At 45.3% G+C, this 18,224-nt stretch overlaps 1 protein-coding gene across 3 annotated transcripts in view; it reads left to right on the forward strand.

Moving 5' to 3' along the window:
- Window positions 1-2,523: 2,523 nt before the first annotated feature.
- Window positions 2,524-18,224, forward strand: part of patj (PATJ crumbs cell polarity complex component) — an 80,348-nt gene continuing 64,647 nt past the window's right edge. For all 3 annotated transcript variants that reach the window (XM_079531646.1, XM_079531647.1, XM_079531648.1), the window contains exons 1-4: window positions 2,524-2,570; window positions 10,054-10,137; window positions 11,792-11,970; window positions 12,711-12,923. In XM_079531646.1, coding sequence (XP_079387772.1) covers window positions 10,116-10,137; window positions 11,792-11,970; window positions 12,711-12,923 — 414 coding nt within the window. In that variant the 5' untranslated portion in view covers window positions 2,524-2,570; window positions 10,054-10,115. The remainder of the gene's footprint in view (window positions 2,571-10,053; window positions 10,138-11,791; window positions 11,971-12,710; window positions 12,924-18,224) is intronic.

The raw sequence follows: 18,224 nt of genomic DNA on the forward strand, positions 1-18,224 counted from the left end.
TTTTTACCATGAATAAAGGCACCTCACAGGCTGTCACTGTTACTGGGTTTTATTTGACTGTGTGTATGTCAGAGGTGGTTCCCACATTTTTTCCATGTCAAGGACCCCCAAATTGACACTAATTAGCCAGCGGACCCCCATTTGAAAATATATAATGCCAGGGACCCCCCATGAGAGAAGATGTTTACGGCTCTAGGGTGATTCTCAACCCGTTTAATTTGAAGGACCCCCTGTTTGACATGCATTAGGCTACGGACCCCCATTTAATGGCATTTCTATCTCTGGGACCCCCAATTTATATTATAAAATCAATGTTAATTTAACTCTGAGTGTGCAAATGGAACCATATAACGGGTCCATTTGGTTCCATTTGTACACTCTCAGAGTTACAGAACCATAAGGGTCCATTTGTACACTCTCAGAGTTACAGAACCATAAGGGTCCATTTGTACACTCTCAGAGTTACAGAACCATTTGGTTCCATTTGTACACTCTCAGAGTTACAGAACCATTTGGTTCCATTTGTACACTCTCAGAGTTACAGAACCATTTGGTTCCATTTGTACACTCTCAGAGTTACAGAACCATTTGGTTCCATTTGTACACTCTCAGAGTTACAGAACCATTTGGTTCCATTTGTACACTCTCAGAGTTACAGAACCATTTGGTTCCATTTGTACACTCTCAGAGTTACAGAACCATAAGGGTCCATTTGTACACTCTCAGAGTTACAGAACCATAAGGGTCCATTTGTACACTCTCAGAGTTACAGAACCATAAGGGTCCATTTGTACACTCTCAGAGTTACAGAACCATAAGGGTCCATTTGGGTTCCAAACTATCATTATAAGTACCATGTCCAGCTGCATGGGGACCACCCTGGAACCCCCTCAAGGACCCCTGGGGGTGTGTTTGCGTGTGTGTGTGTGTGTGTGTGTGTGTGTGTGTGTGTGTGTGTGTGTGTGTGTGTGTGTGTGTGTGTGTGTGTGTGTGTGTGTGTGTGTGTGTGTGTGTGTGTTTTGATTGATTTAATTGATTGAAATATTTATTAACAGTTTGCAGAATTACAGTACATTTCAAGCACAAACTCAATACAAAGGCTGTTAACTGTGAGTAGACGACCCAATTAAGCATTACACTTGTTTACAAGAGGGTCCACCATGTTCAATTCATCAAAACATTTAGAGACGTACAAATAGACACTTCTATATAGACAAAGAACAGAACAGGAAGAAAGGGGGGGGCGGGGATTCAGAGTGTGTGTGTGTGTGTGTGTGTGTGTGTGTGTGTGTGTGCGCGTGTGTGTGTGTGTGTGTGTATGCGTGCGTGTGTGTGTGTGTGTGTGTGTGTGTGCGTGCGTGTGTATGTGTGTGTGTATGCGTGCGTGTGTAGGTGTGTGCGCGCGTGTGTGTGCGTGTATGCGTGTGTGTGTGTGTGTGTGTGTGTGTGTGTATGCGCCTCACGCTCCTCATTCAAGGTAAAACATTACCTCAGGTGTTTAAAGGGACAGAGCGTCTGAATCACTTTAAAATGTGAGTTTATAAACTTTTATTTTTATTGTTATTAATTCAACAGTCGTTAACAACAACGAGGGGGCGTGGCTTCACGTCTCCCGCTTTCAAACAGCTGCAGAAATACAACCAAGTGAAACTCGGTTTGTAGATTAAATAAAACATGTCATAAAAGACAGACAACAAACAAACTGAAAACTACAGTTAGCCTCGGCATGCTAACCAGTTAGCTGCTGCTTTATTGATGATGCTTATAATATCATTAGACCAGATTAAATACAGATACAAAAAAATGATCCATTCATTTGATCAAAGTGGAGTTTTATTGATTGAATTAAACTCCATCAAAGTACAGAGGAACTATAAAGTATAAAGTATAAAGTACTTCCAAGCAGTTGGATGGACTGATGGATGCACCTGTTGTTGCAAGGAGACTACTAGATCTATAGAACATCAGGTTTATAGTTATTTGTAATAAACATATTCTATTATTCTGTATCTGTCTATGGTAGATTTATAGAACATGTGGATGGATAGTATACTAATATGGACAGTTGGGCACTTATATAAAAAAGATCTGTCTGTCTTAATAGGGCAGATTTATAGAACATGTGGATCGACCCATTAATACATTAAAACATTGTTTTGTTTTTACAAGAGTGGAGAATACATTTTATCCTCCACTCTTGTAAAAAAAAATACAGTTGTTTCTTTGAAAAAATAAAAATAAAATCTACAAGATGTCAAGATCTATCATGTTTTTTGTTTGTTTGTTTGTTTTTCCAAGCCTATAGTTTATAACTCCAGTGTAATAATAAATATATATAGGCCTATATATATACATAAAAACGCAGGTCTACAAGCTCACACCGCCCTGCCTCCGCAACGCTCCGTGAGCTTGTAGATCTGCGCCGCTCCCCTGCGCGAGACGTATACCGTCGTACGGTCGGAACACATGTCCATATTTGGGTGTTTAGGCCCCTCCCCTTTCCTGGCTTCCACTTCCTCATCAGGTGTTTTCTTTTTGCATCGCAGGTGAAACAACAGGAGGGAAGGAAGGTGAGTCCGAAATAAATAAAAAACATGGACTAGAAAGTTAATACAGCTCTCATAAAGTCTTCTAAAACAGTCCATATGGTGTTGGTTTACAGTTTCAGTGTTTAATAGTGGTGTTTATAACGTTGTTTAATGTGCTTTAGAGACTTTATTCATGTGAGTTGTGTCAACAGACCACAGTGCTGTCATGCTAATGTTATGCAGCAGCTAAACTGAATCATTGGTTTTCAACCCTTAATATTCATTATTTATGGCAGTGGTTCTACAGTGGGTGTCCGGGGAGGGAGTCCTTGAGGGAGTTCTATAGGGGGGTCCCCCAGGGGTCCTTGAGGGAGTTCTAGGGGGGTCCCCCAGCTAAATGATAGACATAGGAACCAATTGGACCCCCATGGGTCTGTGACTTTGAGACTGAGAGTGTACAAATGGAACACAGAGTTACATGAACAGTTGATTTTACAATATAAATTTGGGCTCCCAGAGATAGGAATGCCATTAAATGGGGGGTCCGTATACTAATGCATGTCAAACTGGGGGTCCTTGACATTAAAGGAGCATTCAGTGATTTGGGAAAAAAAACGGTCCACCCGGTAACAAGATGTGCACATGCACACGCTCTACAGTGGGGGAAGTACAACAGACCAACAGCACGTGCACCAATGCCCGCCCCACTCGATCATGATTGGAAGAAAGCCCCTCTCATCCTGATTGGATGAAGGCTTTGCCACCCAAAGCCCAAACCGAAACTAGGGTTTTTTGACCCCAGGGGCTTACTGGGGACAGGGAGGAACTCCTTATATGGTCAGCACACTTTATAGTAGGGAGGATTATCCAAAAAATAAGAAAATAAGTGATATTTGAATTAAGTGAAATCACTGAATATACCTTTAAACGGGTTGAGAATCACTGCTAGAGCCGTAAAAGTCTTCTTATGGGGGTCCCTGCATGGCATCTCTTTTCAAATGGAGGTCCGTGGGAAAATAAGTACCAATTTGGGGGTCCTTGGAGTGAAAAAAGTTTGAGAACCACTGATTTTATTGGTAATTTGAGCCACGGACCAACATTTGATGACATTTAGCCTCTCAGACCCAACACTAAAGAAGAATATTGTTGTCGTTGGATACGTTTTTGTCCACAATAGGCCTATCTCACAGCCCGTTTTTCACGCCCACTTCCGGTAAATAGTGGTGACTTTAACATGGGCATTTACACGTTTTTTTCTCTGGAGAATCTAAGTACATTTTCTAATGTAAAAAATTGACAGACCAATATTATTATGAAGCAAACAAGATGGTAAATCAGCTCGAACAGATAGAACAAACCTTACCTTGGGAAAACAAAAGTTGTAGACTTCTTAAATAACCTCTGTTAACATGTAGCGTCTATGGAGTGACGTCACGCTATCACCACTAACCCCGAAAGGGGGCGTATTTAGGGGGGCGGGGAAATTCTGTGAGATAGGCTTATTCCATCCATGCTGTATTAATGTTGGTACCATTAGGAGAGATAACATGATGTTGGTACCATTAGGAGAGATAACATGATGTTGGTACCATTAGGAGAGATAACATGATGTTGGTACCATTAGGAGAGATAACATGATGTTGGTACCATTAGGAGAGATAACATGGTGTTGGTACCATTAGGAGAGATAACATGGTGTTGGTACCATTAGGAGAGATAACATGATGTTGGTACCATTAGGAGAGATAACATGATGTTGGTACCATTAGGAGAGATAACATGATGTTGGTACCATTAGGAGAGATAACATGATGTTGGTACCATTAGGAGAGATAACATGGTGTTGGTACCAGTAGGAGAGATAACATGGTGTTGGTACCAGTAGGAGAGATAACATGATGTTGGTACCAGTAGGAGAGATAACATGATGTTGGTACCAGTAGGAGAGATAACATGATGTTGGTACCATTAGGAGAGATAACATGATGTTGGTACCATTAGGAGAGATAACATGGTGTTGGTACCATTAGGAGAGATAACATGATGTTGGTACCATTAGGAGAGATAACATGATGTTGGTACCAGTAGGAGAGATAACATGATGTTGGTACTATTAGGAGAGATAACATGATGTTGGTACATGTAGGAGAGATAACATTATGTTGGTACCATTAGGAGAGATAACATGGTGTTGGTATACCATTAGGAGAGATAACATGATGTTGGTACCATTAGGAGAGATAACATGATGTTGGTACCATTAGGAGAGATAACATGATGTTGGTACCATTAGGAGAGATAACATGATGTTGGTACCATTAGGAGAGATAACATGATGTTGGTACCATTAGGAGAGATAACATGGTGTTGGTACCATTAGGAGAGATAACATGGTGTTGGTACCATTAGGAGAGATAACATGATGTTGGTACCATTAGGAGAGATAACATGATGTTGGTACCATTAGGAGAGATAACATGATGTTGGTACCATTAGGAGAGATAACATGATGTTGGTACCATTAGGAGAGATAACATGATGTTGGTACATGTAGGAGAGATAACATTATGTTGGTACCATTAGGAGAGATAACATGGTGTTGGTATACCATTAGGAGAGATAACATGGTGTTGGTACCAGTAGGAGAGATAACATGATGTTGGTACCATTAGGAGAGATAACATGATGTTGGTACCATTAGGAGAGATAACATGGTGTTGGTACCATTAGGAGAGATAACATGATGTTGGTACCATTAGGAGAGATAACATGATGTTGGTACCATTAGGAGAGATAACATGATGTTGGTACCATTAGGAGAGATAACATGATGTTGGTACCATTAGGAGAGATAACATGGTGTTGGTACCATTAGGAGAGATAACATGGTGTTGGTACCAGTAGGAGAGATAACATGATGTTGGTACCATTAGGAGAGATAACATGATGTTGGTACCATTAAGAGTTAAAGATCTAACAAGGGTCACTGTGAATTAAGTTGCTTGTGAATATTAGATGGATTTGTTTGGTATTGTTTCTAAAGTGTAGTTGTTTATGTGGTCTTGTTTCTAAGGTGTAGTTGTTTATTTGGGGTTGTTTCTAAAGTGTAGTTGTTTATTTGGTCTTGTTTCTAAGGTGTAGTTGTTTATTTGGGGTTGTTTCTAAAGTGTAGTTGTTTATTTGGTCTTGTTTCTAAAGTGTAGTTGTTTATTTGGGCTTGTTTCTAAAGTGTAGTTGATTAGTCGGTCTTGTTTCTAAAAGTGTAGTTGATTATTTGGACTTGTTTCTAAAGTGTAGTTGTTTATTTGGGCTTGTTTCTAAAGAATAGTTGTTTATTTGGTCTTCTTTCCTAATATTGTTTAAACTAGTGTCTCTCCCAAATTAATATTTGGCCACACATCTGAAAATATTCCCCCACTGTGTAGTTTCAAGATCATTCGTTGAAAATAGCAGATCCACAAGCTCCACAAGGTGTCACATCGTGACGCAATGTGAGCTTGTAAATCTGCTATTTTCAAGCAGCCGATCGTGTATAGTTTGAGGTGCTTACATGTGACTATCACTTCTTTTGGGACTTGTTTTCATAGACCTGGTTGCTCATTTCTCTCGCATAATCTGGCAACCCTGCATGGAATCAGTGTGACCTAGTTTTAGGACAGTTCCCATGGTCAGTAACACTGTGTTTTAGCAAACAAGCTCTTAAAGAGATATTTCCCTTTCAAACATGTTTGTGGTCATTCTAACGTCTACCCTGGCTGCTTTTAGTTACCTAATTCAGTATTTATTATATATTTGATCAGACATGCCCCAAGTCATCACGTCTCTGTTTCTGGTGACTGATATTGTCCTTCTAATGAATGTTAGACTGGTTCAAAACACACGTATCTGCTTCTGGTGGCTGATATTGTCCTTCTAATGAACGTTAGACTGGTTGTAAACACACGTCTCTGTTTCTGGTGACTGATATTGTCCTTCTAATGAACGTTAGACTGGTTGTAAACACACGTCTCTGCTTCTGGTGGCTGATATTGTCCTTCTAATGAACGTTAGACTGGTTGTAAACACACGTCTCTGCTTCTGGTGGCTGATATTGTCCTTCTAATGAACGTTAGACTGGTTGTAAACACACATCTCTGCTTCTGGTGACTGATATTGTCCTTCTAATGAACGTTAGACTGGTTGAAAACTCACGTCTCTGCTTCTGGTGACTGATATTGTCCTTCTAATGAACGTTAGACTGGTTGTAAACACACGTCTCTGCTTCTGGTGGCTGATATTGTCCTTCTAATGAACGTTAGACTGGTTGTAAACACACATCTCTGCTTCTGGTGACTGATATTGTCCTAATGAACGTTAGACTGGTTGTAAACACACGTCTCTGCTTCTGGTGACTGATATTGTCCTTCTAATGAATGTTAGACTGGTTGAAAACACACGTCTCTGCTTCTGGTGGCTGATATTGTCCTTCTAATGAACGTTAGACTGGTTGTAAACACACATCTCTGCTTCTGGTGACTGATATTGTCCTAATGAACGTTAGACTGGTTGTAAACACACGTCTCTGCTTCTGGTGACTGATATTGTCCTTCTAATGAATGTTAGACTGGTTGAAAACACACGTCTCTGCTTCTGGTGACTGATATTGTCCTTCTAATGAATGTTAGACTGGTTGAAAACACACGTCTCTGCTTCTGGTGACTGATATTGTCCTTCTAATGAACGTTAGACTGGTTGTAAACACACGTCTCTGCTTCTGGTGACTGATATTGTCCTTCTAATGAATGTTAGACTGGTTGACAAACACACATCTCTGCTTCTGGTGACTGATATTGTCCTTCTAATGAATGTTAGACTGGTTGAAAACACACGTCTCTGCTTCTGGTGACTGATATTGTCCTTCTAATGAACGTTAGACTGGTTGAAAACACACGTCTCTGCTTCTGGTGACTGATATTGTCCTTCTAATGAATGTTAGACTGGTTGAAAACACACGTCTCTGCTTCTGGCTGGTCTTTGGCTATTGATTGTGTTAATACATAAAAAATGTTTTCCAAAACATGTATGACATTACATGAAACATAAATTGTTATTCACCAAAAGGGCAGCTTAATGTGTGCCAGTAGTATGTAGCAAACGGTTCAGATCTGCAAGCTCTCACTGCTGCAGCGTGATCCTATTCAGTATTTAAGTCCGACGTCATTTTGTAGTGCTACGTTACGTCCGGGTCATTTTGTAGTGCTACGTTACGTCCGGGTCATTTTGTAGTGCTACGTTACGTCCGGGTCATTTTGTAGTGCTACGTTACGTCCGGGTCCAAGTGGCATGTGTCCGCATCTCATTGTAAATAGAATATCTAAACACGTGAAACCTTTTACAATGACGTTATTTTTCAGAAAGGAAGCCATTGAGGGTTAAAATGGGTCTTAATGCTTCCAACTCGAGTAGAATTATTAATGTTTTGTACAAGTGTCCATGACAAAAAAAATATATGATGTGGAGACAATAAAGACTATTATTATCATTATTATTGAAGGTGGTAACAGTCCATTTGCTCAGTAAAATATTTCGGGGGCATATTTAGAATGTTTGCAGGCTTGATATGAGTATGTTGAATCTAGTTTGCATTAATGAGGATTTAGCTGACACAATGAAATAAAATGGCGATGGTATTCCGTGTGGGGCAGACGGCCTGTCACAGCCAGATTTGGGAGACCAGTAGCTTTGCGAGGAAAGCGGTAAAATGAGACTTTCGTGGTTGTTTTCGTCTCAGATTTAGTCCGACGGAGCGTCACAGTATAGCTCTATGGGGACACAAAAGCGACACAAAAGTAAGACCCGGAAGTATCTCAGGAGGGGGCGCTCACGTCACGGTTAAAATACTGAATATGCCGATAGGATAGGATAGGTGAGGATAGGTGGTGTAGCAACACATTCAATACTATATAGGCCTACTCTAGGATAGGATAGGAAAGGATAGGATAGGTGGTGTAGCAACACATTCAATACTATATAGGCCTACTCTAGGATAGGATAGGATAGGATAGGATAGCAACACTTTTGGCACGACATTTGGGATATAATTATTAGTAAGCAGTGTTGATTTTGTCGACTAAAACAATGACGAGAATGTTTGTCGACTCTACCTTTTTCACAGAGGAAAACTAAATGGAAACTAAATGAAAACTAAGACTAAATATATTGACAATTTTTTCAACAAACAACATAAAACCTAGACTAAAATGTTAAGGGACTAGTGGACAAGAGATCCAGTATAAGTCATTTTACACTTGGTTGCATGCTGAATACTGGAGCTTGTAGATCGGCTCTCTACATTTTAGTCGACTGAATCAACCGTATCTTTAGTCGACTGAAAGTAGACTAACACTAAAACATTCCAGGTGACTAAAATGTGACTAAAACTAAATTAAGTTTCATTCCAAAGACTATATTAACTAAAATAGAAATTTGCTGCCGAAAACAACACTGGGAGTCAGAGACTCATTATTGCTCTGAATGACTGTTCTGTAGGCCTGGACGTTGGGTCAGCCCCTTCTGTTCTGTAGGCCTGGACGTTGGGTCAGCCCCTTCTGTTCTGTAGGCCTGGACGTTGGGTCAGCCCCTTCTGTTCTGTAGGACGTTGGGTCAGCCCCTTCTGTTCTGTAGGCCTGGACGTTGGGTCAGCCCCTTCTGTTCTGTAGGCCTGGACGTTGGGTCAGCCCCTTCTGTTCTGTAGGCCTGGACGTTGGGTCAGCCCCTTCTGTTCTGTAGGCCTGGACGTTGGGTCAGCCCCTTCTGTTCTGTAGGCTTGGGCGTTGGGTCAGCCCCTTCTGTTCTGTAGGCCTGGACGTTGGGTCAGCCCCTTCTGTTCTGTAGGCCTGGACGTTGGGTCAGCCCCTTCTGTTCTGTAGGCCTGGACGTTGGGTCAGCCCCTTCTGTTCTGTAGGCCTGGACGTTGGGTCAGCCCCTTCTGTTCTGTAGGCCTGGACGTTGGGTCAGCCCCTTCTGTTCTGTAGGCCTGGACGTTGGGTCAGCCCCTTCTGTTCTGTAGGCCTGGACGTTGGGTCAGCCCCTTCTGTTCTGTAGGACGTTGGGTCAGCCCCTTCTGTTCTGTAGGCCTGGACGTTGGGTCTGTAGCCCCTTCTGTTCTGTAGGCCTGGACGTTGGGTCAGCACATTCTGTTCTGTAGGCCTGGACGTTGGGTCAGCACATTCTGTTCTGTAGGCCTGGACGTTGGGTCAGCACATTCTGTTCTGTAGGCCTGGACATTCTGTTCGTAGCGCGCCACCGAGTGGCGCGATACGAGCTTGTAGGTCTGCTATTTTTGAAATATCTAAGAACCACTGACATAGAAACATAGCTTTTTCAGAAAACTGTCAGGATGTAGAAGACATTTATAGAATCTGATCTCAGGTCAAAATGGGTTAAATATTCTGGAATTCATTGGTAAAAAATCAGACACATCTGAAGTGAGTTGTGCTGTGCTGCGCTGGGCTGACGTTTTGTGTTTTTGTTTTCTTCTCTCCAGGTAATAGCAGACAGCTGGACAGAAGGACGGACAGACAAACATAAAGACAGAGTGACACGGCCATGTTTGAAAATGTCCCCGCAGGTACGTGCACAACATGTCACACACCTGTATCTACAGGTACGTGTACAACATGTCACACACCTGTATCTACAGGTACGTGTACAACATGTCACACACCTGTATCTACAGGTACGTGTACAACATGTCACACACCTGTATCTACAGGTACTTGTTTTTTTGAGTGGTGCAACCACTCCAAGGAACAGCCATGTCTGTGTTCATGTGTTCACCTATGTGACTATGTGTGTGACTATGAGCACCAGTACCAATGAGTACCAAAAGTGGCGCTGTTGTGCCAGAAACAGAGAGAGAGAGAGATAGTGCTGCACTGTTGCCTGCTAATGAGAGAGAGAGAGAGTTCACACAGGTGGGATTTTTTTACTTGAATGTTGTCTATTTTGTGACATTGTGCGTGTGTAGTGGTTCCCAAAGTGAGGTCCGGGGACCCCCAGGGGTCCTTGATGGAGTTCCAGGAGGTCCCCAGCTAAATGATAGTTAGGAACCAAATGGACCCTTATGGGTCTGTAACTCAGAGAGTGTGTAGTAATAGTTGTGTATTTTCTACCATTAGTGTCTATGGCAGAGTGTGTAGTGATAGGTGTGTATTTTCTACCGTTAGTGTCTATGGCAGAGTGTGTAGTGATAGGTGTGTATTTTCTACCATTAGTGTCTATGGCAGAGTGTGTAGTGATAGTTGTGTATTTTCTACCATTAGTGTCTATGGCAGAGTGTGTAGTGATAGGTGTGTATTTTCTACCATTAGTGTCTATGGCAGAGTGTGTAGTGATAGGTGTGTATTTTCTACCATTAGTGTCTATGGCAGAGTGTGTAGTGATAGGTGTGTATTTTCTACCATTAGTGTCTATGGCAGAGTGTGTAGTGATAGGTGTGTATTTTCTACCATTAGTGTCTATGGCAGAGTGTGTAGTGATAGTTGTGTATTTTCTACCATTAGTGTCTATGGCAGAGTGTGTAGTGATAGGTGTGTATTTTCTACCATTAGTGTCTATGGCAGAGTGTGTAGTGATAGGTGTGTATTTTCTACCATTAGTGTCTATGGCAGAGTGTGTAGTGATAGTTGTGTATTTTCTACCATTAGTGTCTATGGCAGAGTGTGTAGTGATAGGTGTGTATTTTCTACCATTAGTGTCTATGGCAGAGTGTGTAGTGATAGGTGTGTATTTTCTACCATTAGTGTCTATGGCAGAGTGTGTAGTGATAGGTGTGTATTTTCTACCATTAGTGTCTATGGCAGAGTGTGTAGTGATAGTTGTGTATTTTCTACCATTAGTGTCTATGGCAGAGTGTGTAGTGATAGTTGTGTATTTTCTACCATTAGTGTCTATGGCAGAGTGTGTAGTGATAGGTGTGTATTTTCTACCATTAGTGTCTATGGCAGAGTGTGTAGTGATAGTTGTGTATTTTCTACCATTAGTGTCTATGGCAGAGTGTGTAGTGATAGTTGTGTATTTTCTACCATTAGTGTCTATGGCAGAGTGTGTAGTGATAGTTGTGTATTTTCTACCATTAGTGTCTATGGCAGAGTGTGTAGTGATAGTTGTGTATTTTCTACCATTAGTGTCTATGGCAGAGTGTGTAGTGATAGTTGTGTATTTTCTACCATTAGTGTCTATGGCAGAGTGTGTAGTGATAGGTGTGTATTTTCTACCATTAGTGTCTATGGCAGAGCGGCAGCAGGTCGTCGCAGCGTTGGAGCGTCTCCAGGTCAAGCTGACCCAGAGGGAGGAGCTTGCTCTCAGCCAATCACTGGGCAGCCTGAGAGAGGCTCTGCAGAGCCCCCTGCTGGCCAACATCCTGACGCTGCAGAGCTCCTTAAAACAGCTCCGGAACCAGGTGAGTCCTCACGTTGTGGGCTCCTTAAAACAGCTCTGAAACCAGGTGAGTCCTCACGTTGTGGGCTCCTTAAAACAGCTCTGAAACCAGGTGAGTCCTCACGTTGTGGGCTCCTTAAAACAGCTCTGAAACCAGGTGAGTCCTCACACTGTGGGCTCCTAAAACATCACGCTGTGGACTCCTTAAAACAGCTCTGAAACCATGTGAGAAATCATCACGCTGTGGGCTCCTTAAACCAGCCAATAACATCACAGGAAAAACATTTATTTTTACCTTAAAGGGGAAAACCACCCATTTTCAACATTTTGTCATTAATATACCTTAGAGCTGTCCCCCCATTCTGTGTTTACTAGAACTGTAATTATGAAAGAAATCATTAACATGGTGAAACACATCTTGATGACATCATCAAGATGTGTTTCACCATGTTAATGATTTGTTTTTCAGACCTCTAGTTCTAGGAAACACAGAATGGGGGGACTTTTTTGTTATTTCCACACAACAGCTCTAAGGTATATTAATGACATAGTAAAATGTTGAAAATGAGTGGAATGTCCCTTTAAGTCAGCTTGTGTGGTACCTGGCCATACTTCAGTCATGCAAGGGTTAAGTGGTGTCATTTCGTAGTTTTCCCAACCACCTTGACAACCCTCTCCTCTCCTCTCCTCTCCTCTCCTCTCCTCTCCTCTCCTCTCCTCTCCTCTCCTCTCCTCTCCTCTCCTCTCCTCTCCTCTCTGTAGTTGAGCAGTATTCCAGCAGACGCCTGCAGTGACATCAGTTTCTCCACCAGGGGGCAGCTCATAGTGAGCGCCAGTCGTCCGGCCAGCAGCCTATCGCCCGCTGCGGCTCCGCCTGGCTCCGCATCCTCCTCGCCGCTCCCGGCCAATGGGGCGTCCCGGGGCTCCGGGAGCCCCGCCCCCCTCTCATCTGAGTGGCTCAGTGCCGTCGCCAAGGTAACGCACGTAAACACGCATCCACCCATCTTCAACCGCTTATCCGTAGTCGGGTCGCGGGGCCAACAGCTCCACCAGAGAGCTCCAGACTTCCCTCTAGAGCAGGGCTTCTCAACCCCTCTGGGGGTCGTCAAATTATTATTATTATTTTTTCCAACTGAATGGCTGGAAAATGGAAATGTAGAGTTTACATATAATACACATAATACATACTGTACATACACCTTCCCTAATGATTATATCTGGTTTCAGTATTTTTTAATGTTGCATTGTCTCTATTATTACGGTTATTGTAGCGGTCAATTTATATTGGGGGTCGGGAGGGGGCGGAGACATTGCCAAAGCATCTCCGGGGGTCCCCGGCCAAAAACGTTTAGAACCCCTGATCTAGAGCACCAGTACAGTGTTTAGAACCCCTCCCCCTCCTCTAGAGCAACAGTACAGTGTTTAGAACCCCTCCCCCTCCTCTAGAGCAACAGTACAGCGTTTAGAACCCCTCCCCCTGCTCTAGAGCAACAGTACAGTGTTTAGAACCCCTCCCCCTGCTCTAGAGCAACAGTACAGTGTTTAGAACCCCTCCCCCTGCTCTAGAGCAACAGTACAGTGTTTAGAACCCCTCCCCCTCCTCTAGAGCAACAGTACAGTGTTTAGAACCCCTCCCCCTGCTCTAGAACAACAGTACAGTGTTTAGAACCCCTCCCCCTGCTCTAGAGCAACAGTACAGCGTTTAGAACCCCTCCCCCTGCTCTAGAGCAACAGTACAGTGTTTAGAACCCCTCCCCCTGCTCTAGAGCAACAGTACAGTGTTTAGAACCCCTCCCCCTGCTCTAGAGCAACAGTACAGTGTTTAGAACCCCTCCCCCTCCTCTAGAGCAACAGTACAGTGTTTAGAACCCCTCCCCCTGCTCTAGAGCAACAGTACAGTGTTTAGAACCCCTCCCCCTCCTCTAGAGCAACAGTACAGTGTTTAGAACCCCTCCCCCTCCTCTAGAGCAACAGTACAGTGTTTAGAACCCCTCCCCCTGCTCTAGAGCAACAGTACAGTGTTTAGAACCCCTCCCCCTCCTCTAGAGCAACAGTACAGTGTTTAGAACCCCTCCCCCTGCTCTAGAGCAACAGTACAGTGTTTAGAACCCCTCCCCCTGCTCTAGAGCAACAGTACAGCGTTTAGAACCCCTCCCCCTGCTCTAGAGCAACAGTACAGTGTTTAGAACCCCTCCCCCTGCTCTAGAGCAACAGTACAGTGTTTAGAACCCCTCCCCCTGCTCTAGAGCAACAGTACAGTGTTTAGAACCCCTCCCCCTGCTCTAGAGCAACAGTACAGTGTTTAGAACCCCTCCCCCTGCCCTAGAGCAACAGTACAGTGTTTAGAACCCCTCCCCCTGCTCTAGAGCAACAGTACAGCGTTTAGAACCCCTCCCCCTGCTCTAGAGCAACAGTACAGTGTTTAGAACCCCTCCCCCTGCTCTAGAGCAACAGTACAGTGTTTAGAACCCCTCCCCCTCCTCTAGAGCAACAGTACAGTGTTTAGAACCCCTCCCCCTCCTCTAGAGCAACAGTACAGTGTTTAGAACCCCTCCCCCTCCTCTAGAGCAACAGTACAGTGTTTAGAACCCCTCCCCCTCCTCTAGAGCAACAGTACAGCGTTTAGAACCCCTCCCCCTCCTCTAGAGCAACAGTACAGCGTTTAGAACCCCTCCCCCTGCTCTAGAGCAACAGTACAGTGTTTAGAACCCCTCCCCCTGCTCTAGAGCAACAGTACAGTGTTTAGAACCCCTCCCCCTGCTCTAGAGCAACAGTACAGCGTTTAGAACCCCTCCCCCTCCTCTAGAGCAACAGTACAGTGTTTAGAACCCCTCCCCCTGCTCTAGAGCAACAGTACAGTGTTTAGAACCCCTCCCCCTCCTCTAGAGCAACAGTACAGCGTTTAGAACCCCTCCCCCTCCTCTAGAGCAACAGTACAGTGTTTAGAACCCCTCCCCCTGCTCTAGAGCAACAGTACAGTGTTTAGAACCCCTCCCCCTGCTCTAGAGCAACAGTACAGTGTTTAGAACCCCTCCCCCTCCTCTAGAGCAACAGTACAGCGTTTAGAACCCCTCCCCCTCCTCTAGAGCAACAGTACAGCGTTTAGAACCCCTCCCCCTCCTCTAGAGCAACAGTACAGTGTTTAGAACCCCTCCCCCTCCTCTAGAGCAACAGTACAGTGTTTAGAACCCCTCCCCCTGCTCTAGAGCAACAGTACAGTGTTTAGAACCCCTCCCCCTGCTCTAGAGCAACAGTACAGTGTTTAGAACCCCTCCCCCTCCTCTAGAGCAACAGTACAGTGTTTAGAACCCCTCCCCCTCCTCTAGAGCAACAGTACAGCGTTTAGAACCCCTCCCCCTCCTCTAGAGCAACAGTACAGCGTTTAGAACCCCTCCCCCTCCTCTAGAGCAACAGTACAGTGTTTAGAACCCCTCCCCCTCCTCTAGAGCAACAGTACAGTGTTTAGAACCCCTCCCCCTGCTCTAGAGCAACAGTACAGTGTTTAGAACCCCTCCCCCTGCTCTAGAGCAACAGTACAGTGTTTAGAACCCCTCCCCCTCCTCTAGAGCAACAGTACAGTGTTTAGAACCCCTCCCCCTCCTCTAGAGCAACAGTACAGTGTTTAGAACCCCTCCCCCTGCTCTAGAGCAACAGTACAGTGTTTAGAACCCCTCCCCCTCCTCTAGAGCAACAGTACAGTGTTTAGAACCCCTCCCCCTGCTCTAGAGCAACAGTACAGTGTTTAGAACCCCTCCCCCTGCTCTAGAGCAACAGTACAGCGTTTAGAACCCCTCCCCCTGCTCTAGAGCAACAGTACAGTGTTTAGAACCCCTCCCCCTCCTCTAGAGCAACAGTACAGCGTTTAGAACCCCTCCCCCTGCTCTAGAGCAACAGTACAGCGTTTAGAACCCCTCCCCCTGCTCTAGAGCAACAGTACAGCGTTTAGAACCCCTCCCCCTGCTCTAGAGCAACAGTACAGTGTTTAGAACCCCTCCCCCTCCTCTAGAGCAACAGTACAGTGTTTAGAACCCCTCCCCCTCCTCTAGAGCAACAGTACAGTGTTTAGAACCCCTCCCCCTGCTCTAGAGCAACAGTACAGCGTTTAGAACCCCTCCCCCTGCTCTAGAGCAACAGTACAGCGTTTAGAACCCCTCCCCCTGCTCTAGAGCAACAGTACAGCGTTTAGAACCCCTCCCCCTGCTCTAGAGCAACAGTACAGTGTTTAGAACCCCTCCCCCTCCTCTAGAGCAACAGTACAGTGTTTAGAACCCCTCCCCCTGCTCTAGAGCAACAGTACAGTGTTTAGAACCCCTCCCCCTCCTCTAGAGCAACAGTACAGTGTTTAGAACCCCTCCCCCTGCTCTAGAGCAACAGTACAGTGTTTAATACCCCTCCCCCTGCTCTAGAGCAACAGTACAGTGTTTAGAACCCCTCCCCCTGCTCTAGAGCAACAGTACAGCGTTTAGAACCCCTCCCCCTCCTCTAGAGCAACAGTACAGTGTTTAGAACCCCTCCCCCTCCTCTAGAGCAACAGTACAGCGTTTAGAACCCCTCCCCCTCCTCTAGAGCAACAGTACAGCGTTTAGAACCCCTCCCCCTCCTCTAGAGCAACAGTACAGCGTTTAGAACCCCTCCCCCTCCTCTAGAGCAACAGTACAGTGTTTAGAACCCCTCCCCCTCCTCTAGAGCAACAGTACAGTGTTTAGAACCCCTCCCCCTCCTCTAGAGCAACAGTACAGTGTTTAGAACCCCTCCCCCTGCTCTAGAGCAACAGTACAGTGTTTAATACCCCTCCCCCTGCTCTAGAGCAACAGTACAGTGTTTAGAACCCCTCCCCCTGCTCTAGAGCAACAGTACAGCGTTTAGAACCCCTCCCCCTGCTCTAGAGCAACAGTACAGTGTTTAGAACCCCTCCCCCTCCTCTAGAGCAACAGTACAGTGTTTAGAACCCCTCCCCCTCCTCTAGAGCAACAGTACAGTGTTTAGAACCCCTCCCCCTCCTCTAGAGCAACAGTACAGTGTTTAGAACCCCTCCCCCTCCTCTAGAGCAACAGTACAGCGTTTAGAACCCCTCCCCCTGCTCTAGAGCAACAGTACAGTGTTTAGAACCCCTCCCCCTCCTCTAGAGCAACAGTACAGTGTTTAGAACCCCTCCCCCTCCTCTAGAGCAACAGTACAGTTTTTAGAACCCCTCCCCCTCCTCTAGAGCAACAGTACAGTGTTTAGAACCCCTCCCCCTGCTCTAGAGCAACAGTACAGTGTTTAGAACCCCTCCCCCTGCTCTAGAGCAACAGTACAGCGTTTAGAACCCCTCCCCCTCCTCTAGAGCAACAGTACAGCGTTTAGAACCCCTCCCCCTCCTCTAGAGCAACAGTACAGTGTTTAGAACCCCTCCCCCTGCTCTAGAGCAACAGTACAGTGTTTAGGACCCCTCCCCCTCCTCTAGAGCAACAGTACAGCGTTTAGAACCCCTCCCCCTCCTCTAGAGCAACAGTACAGCGTTTAGAACCCCTCCCCCTCCTCTAGAGCAACAGTACAGCGTTTAGAACCCCTCCCCGTCCTCTAGAGCAACAGTACAGTGTTTAGAACCCCTCCCCCTGCTCTAGAGCAACAGTACAGTGTTTAGAACCCCTCCCCCTGCTCTAGAGCAACAGTACAGTGTTTAGAACCCCTCCCCCTCCTCTAGAGCAACAGTACAGTGTTTAGAACCCCTCCCCCTGCTCTAGAGCAACAGTACAGCGTTTAGAACCCCTCCCCCTCCTCTAGAGCAACAGTACAGCGTTTAGAACCCCTCCCCCTCCTCTAGAGCAACAGTACAGCGTTTAGAACCCCTCCCCCTGCCCTAGAGCAACAGTACAGTGTTTAGAACCCCTCCCCCTCCTCTAGAGCAACAGTACAGCGTTTAGAACCCCTCCCCCTGCTCTAGAGCAACAGTACAGTGTTTAGGACCCCTCCCCCTCCTCTAGAGCAACAGTACAGCGTTTAGAACCCCTCCCCCTGCTCTAGAGCAACAGTACAGTGTTTAGAACCCCTCCCCCTGCTCTAGAGCAACAGTACAGTGTTTAGAACCCCTCCCCCTGCTCTAGAGCAACAGTACAGTGTTTAGAACCCCTCCCCCTGCTCTAGAGCAACAGTACAGTGTTTAGAACCCCTCCCCCTGCTCTAGAGCAACAGTACAGCGTTTAGAACCCCTCCCCCTGCTCTAGAGCAACAGTACAGCGTTTAGAACCCCTCCCCCTGCTCTAGAGCAACAGTACAGTGTTTAGAACCCCTCCC

The sequence above is a fragment of the Electrona antarctica genome (genome assembly GCF_951216825.1).
Source record: "Electrona antarctica genome assembly, contig: scaffold_140, whole genome shotgun sequence".
In the NCBI taxonomy this organism is placed as follows: domain Eukaryota; kingdom Metazoa; phylum Chordata; class Actinopteri; order Myctophiformes; family Myctophidae; genus Electrona; species Electrona antarctica.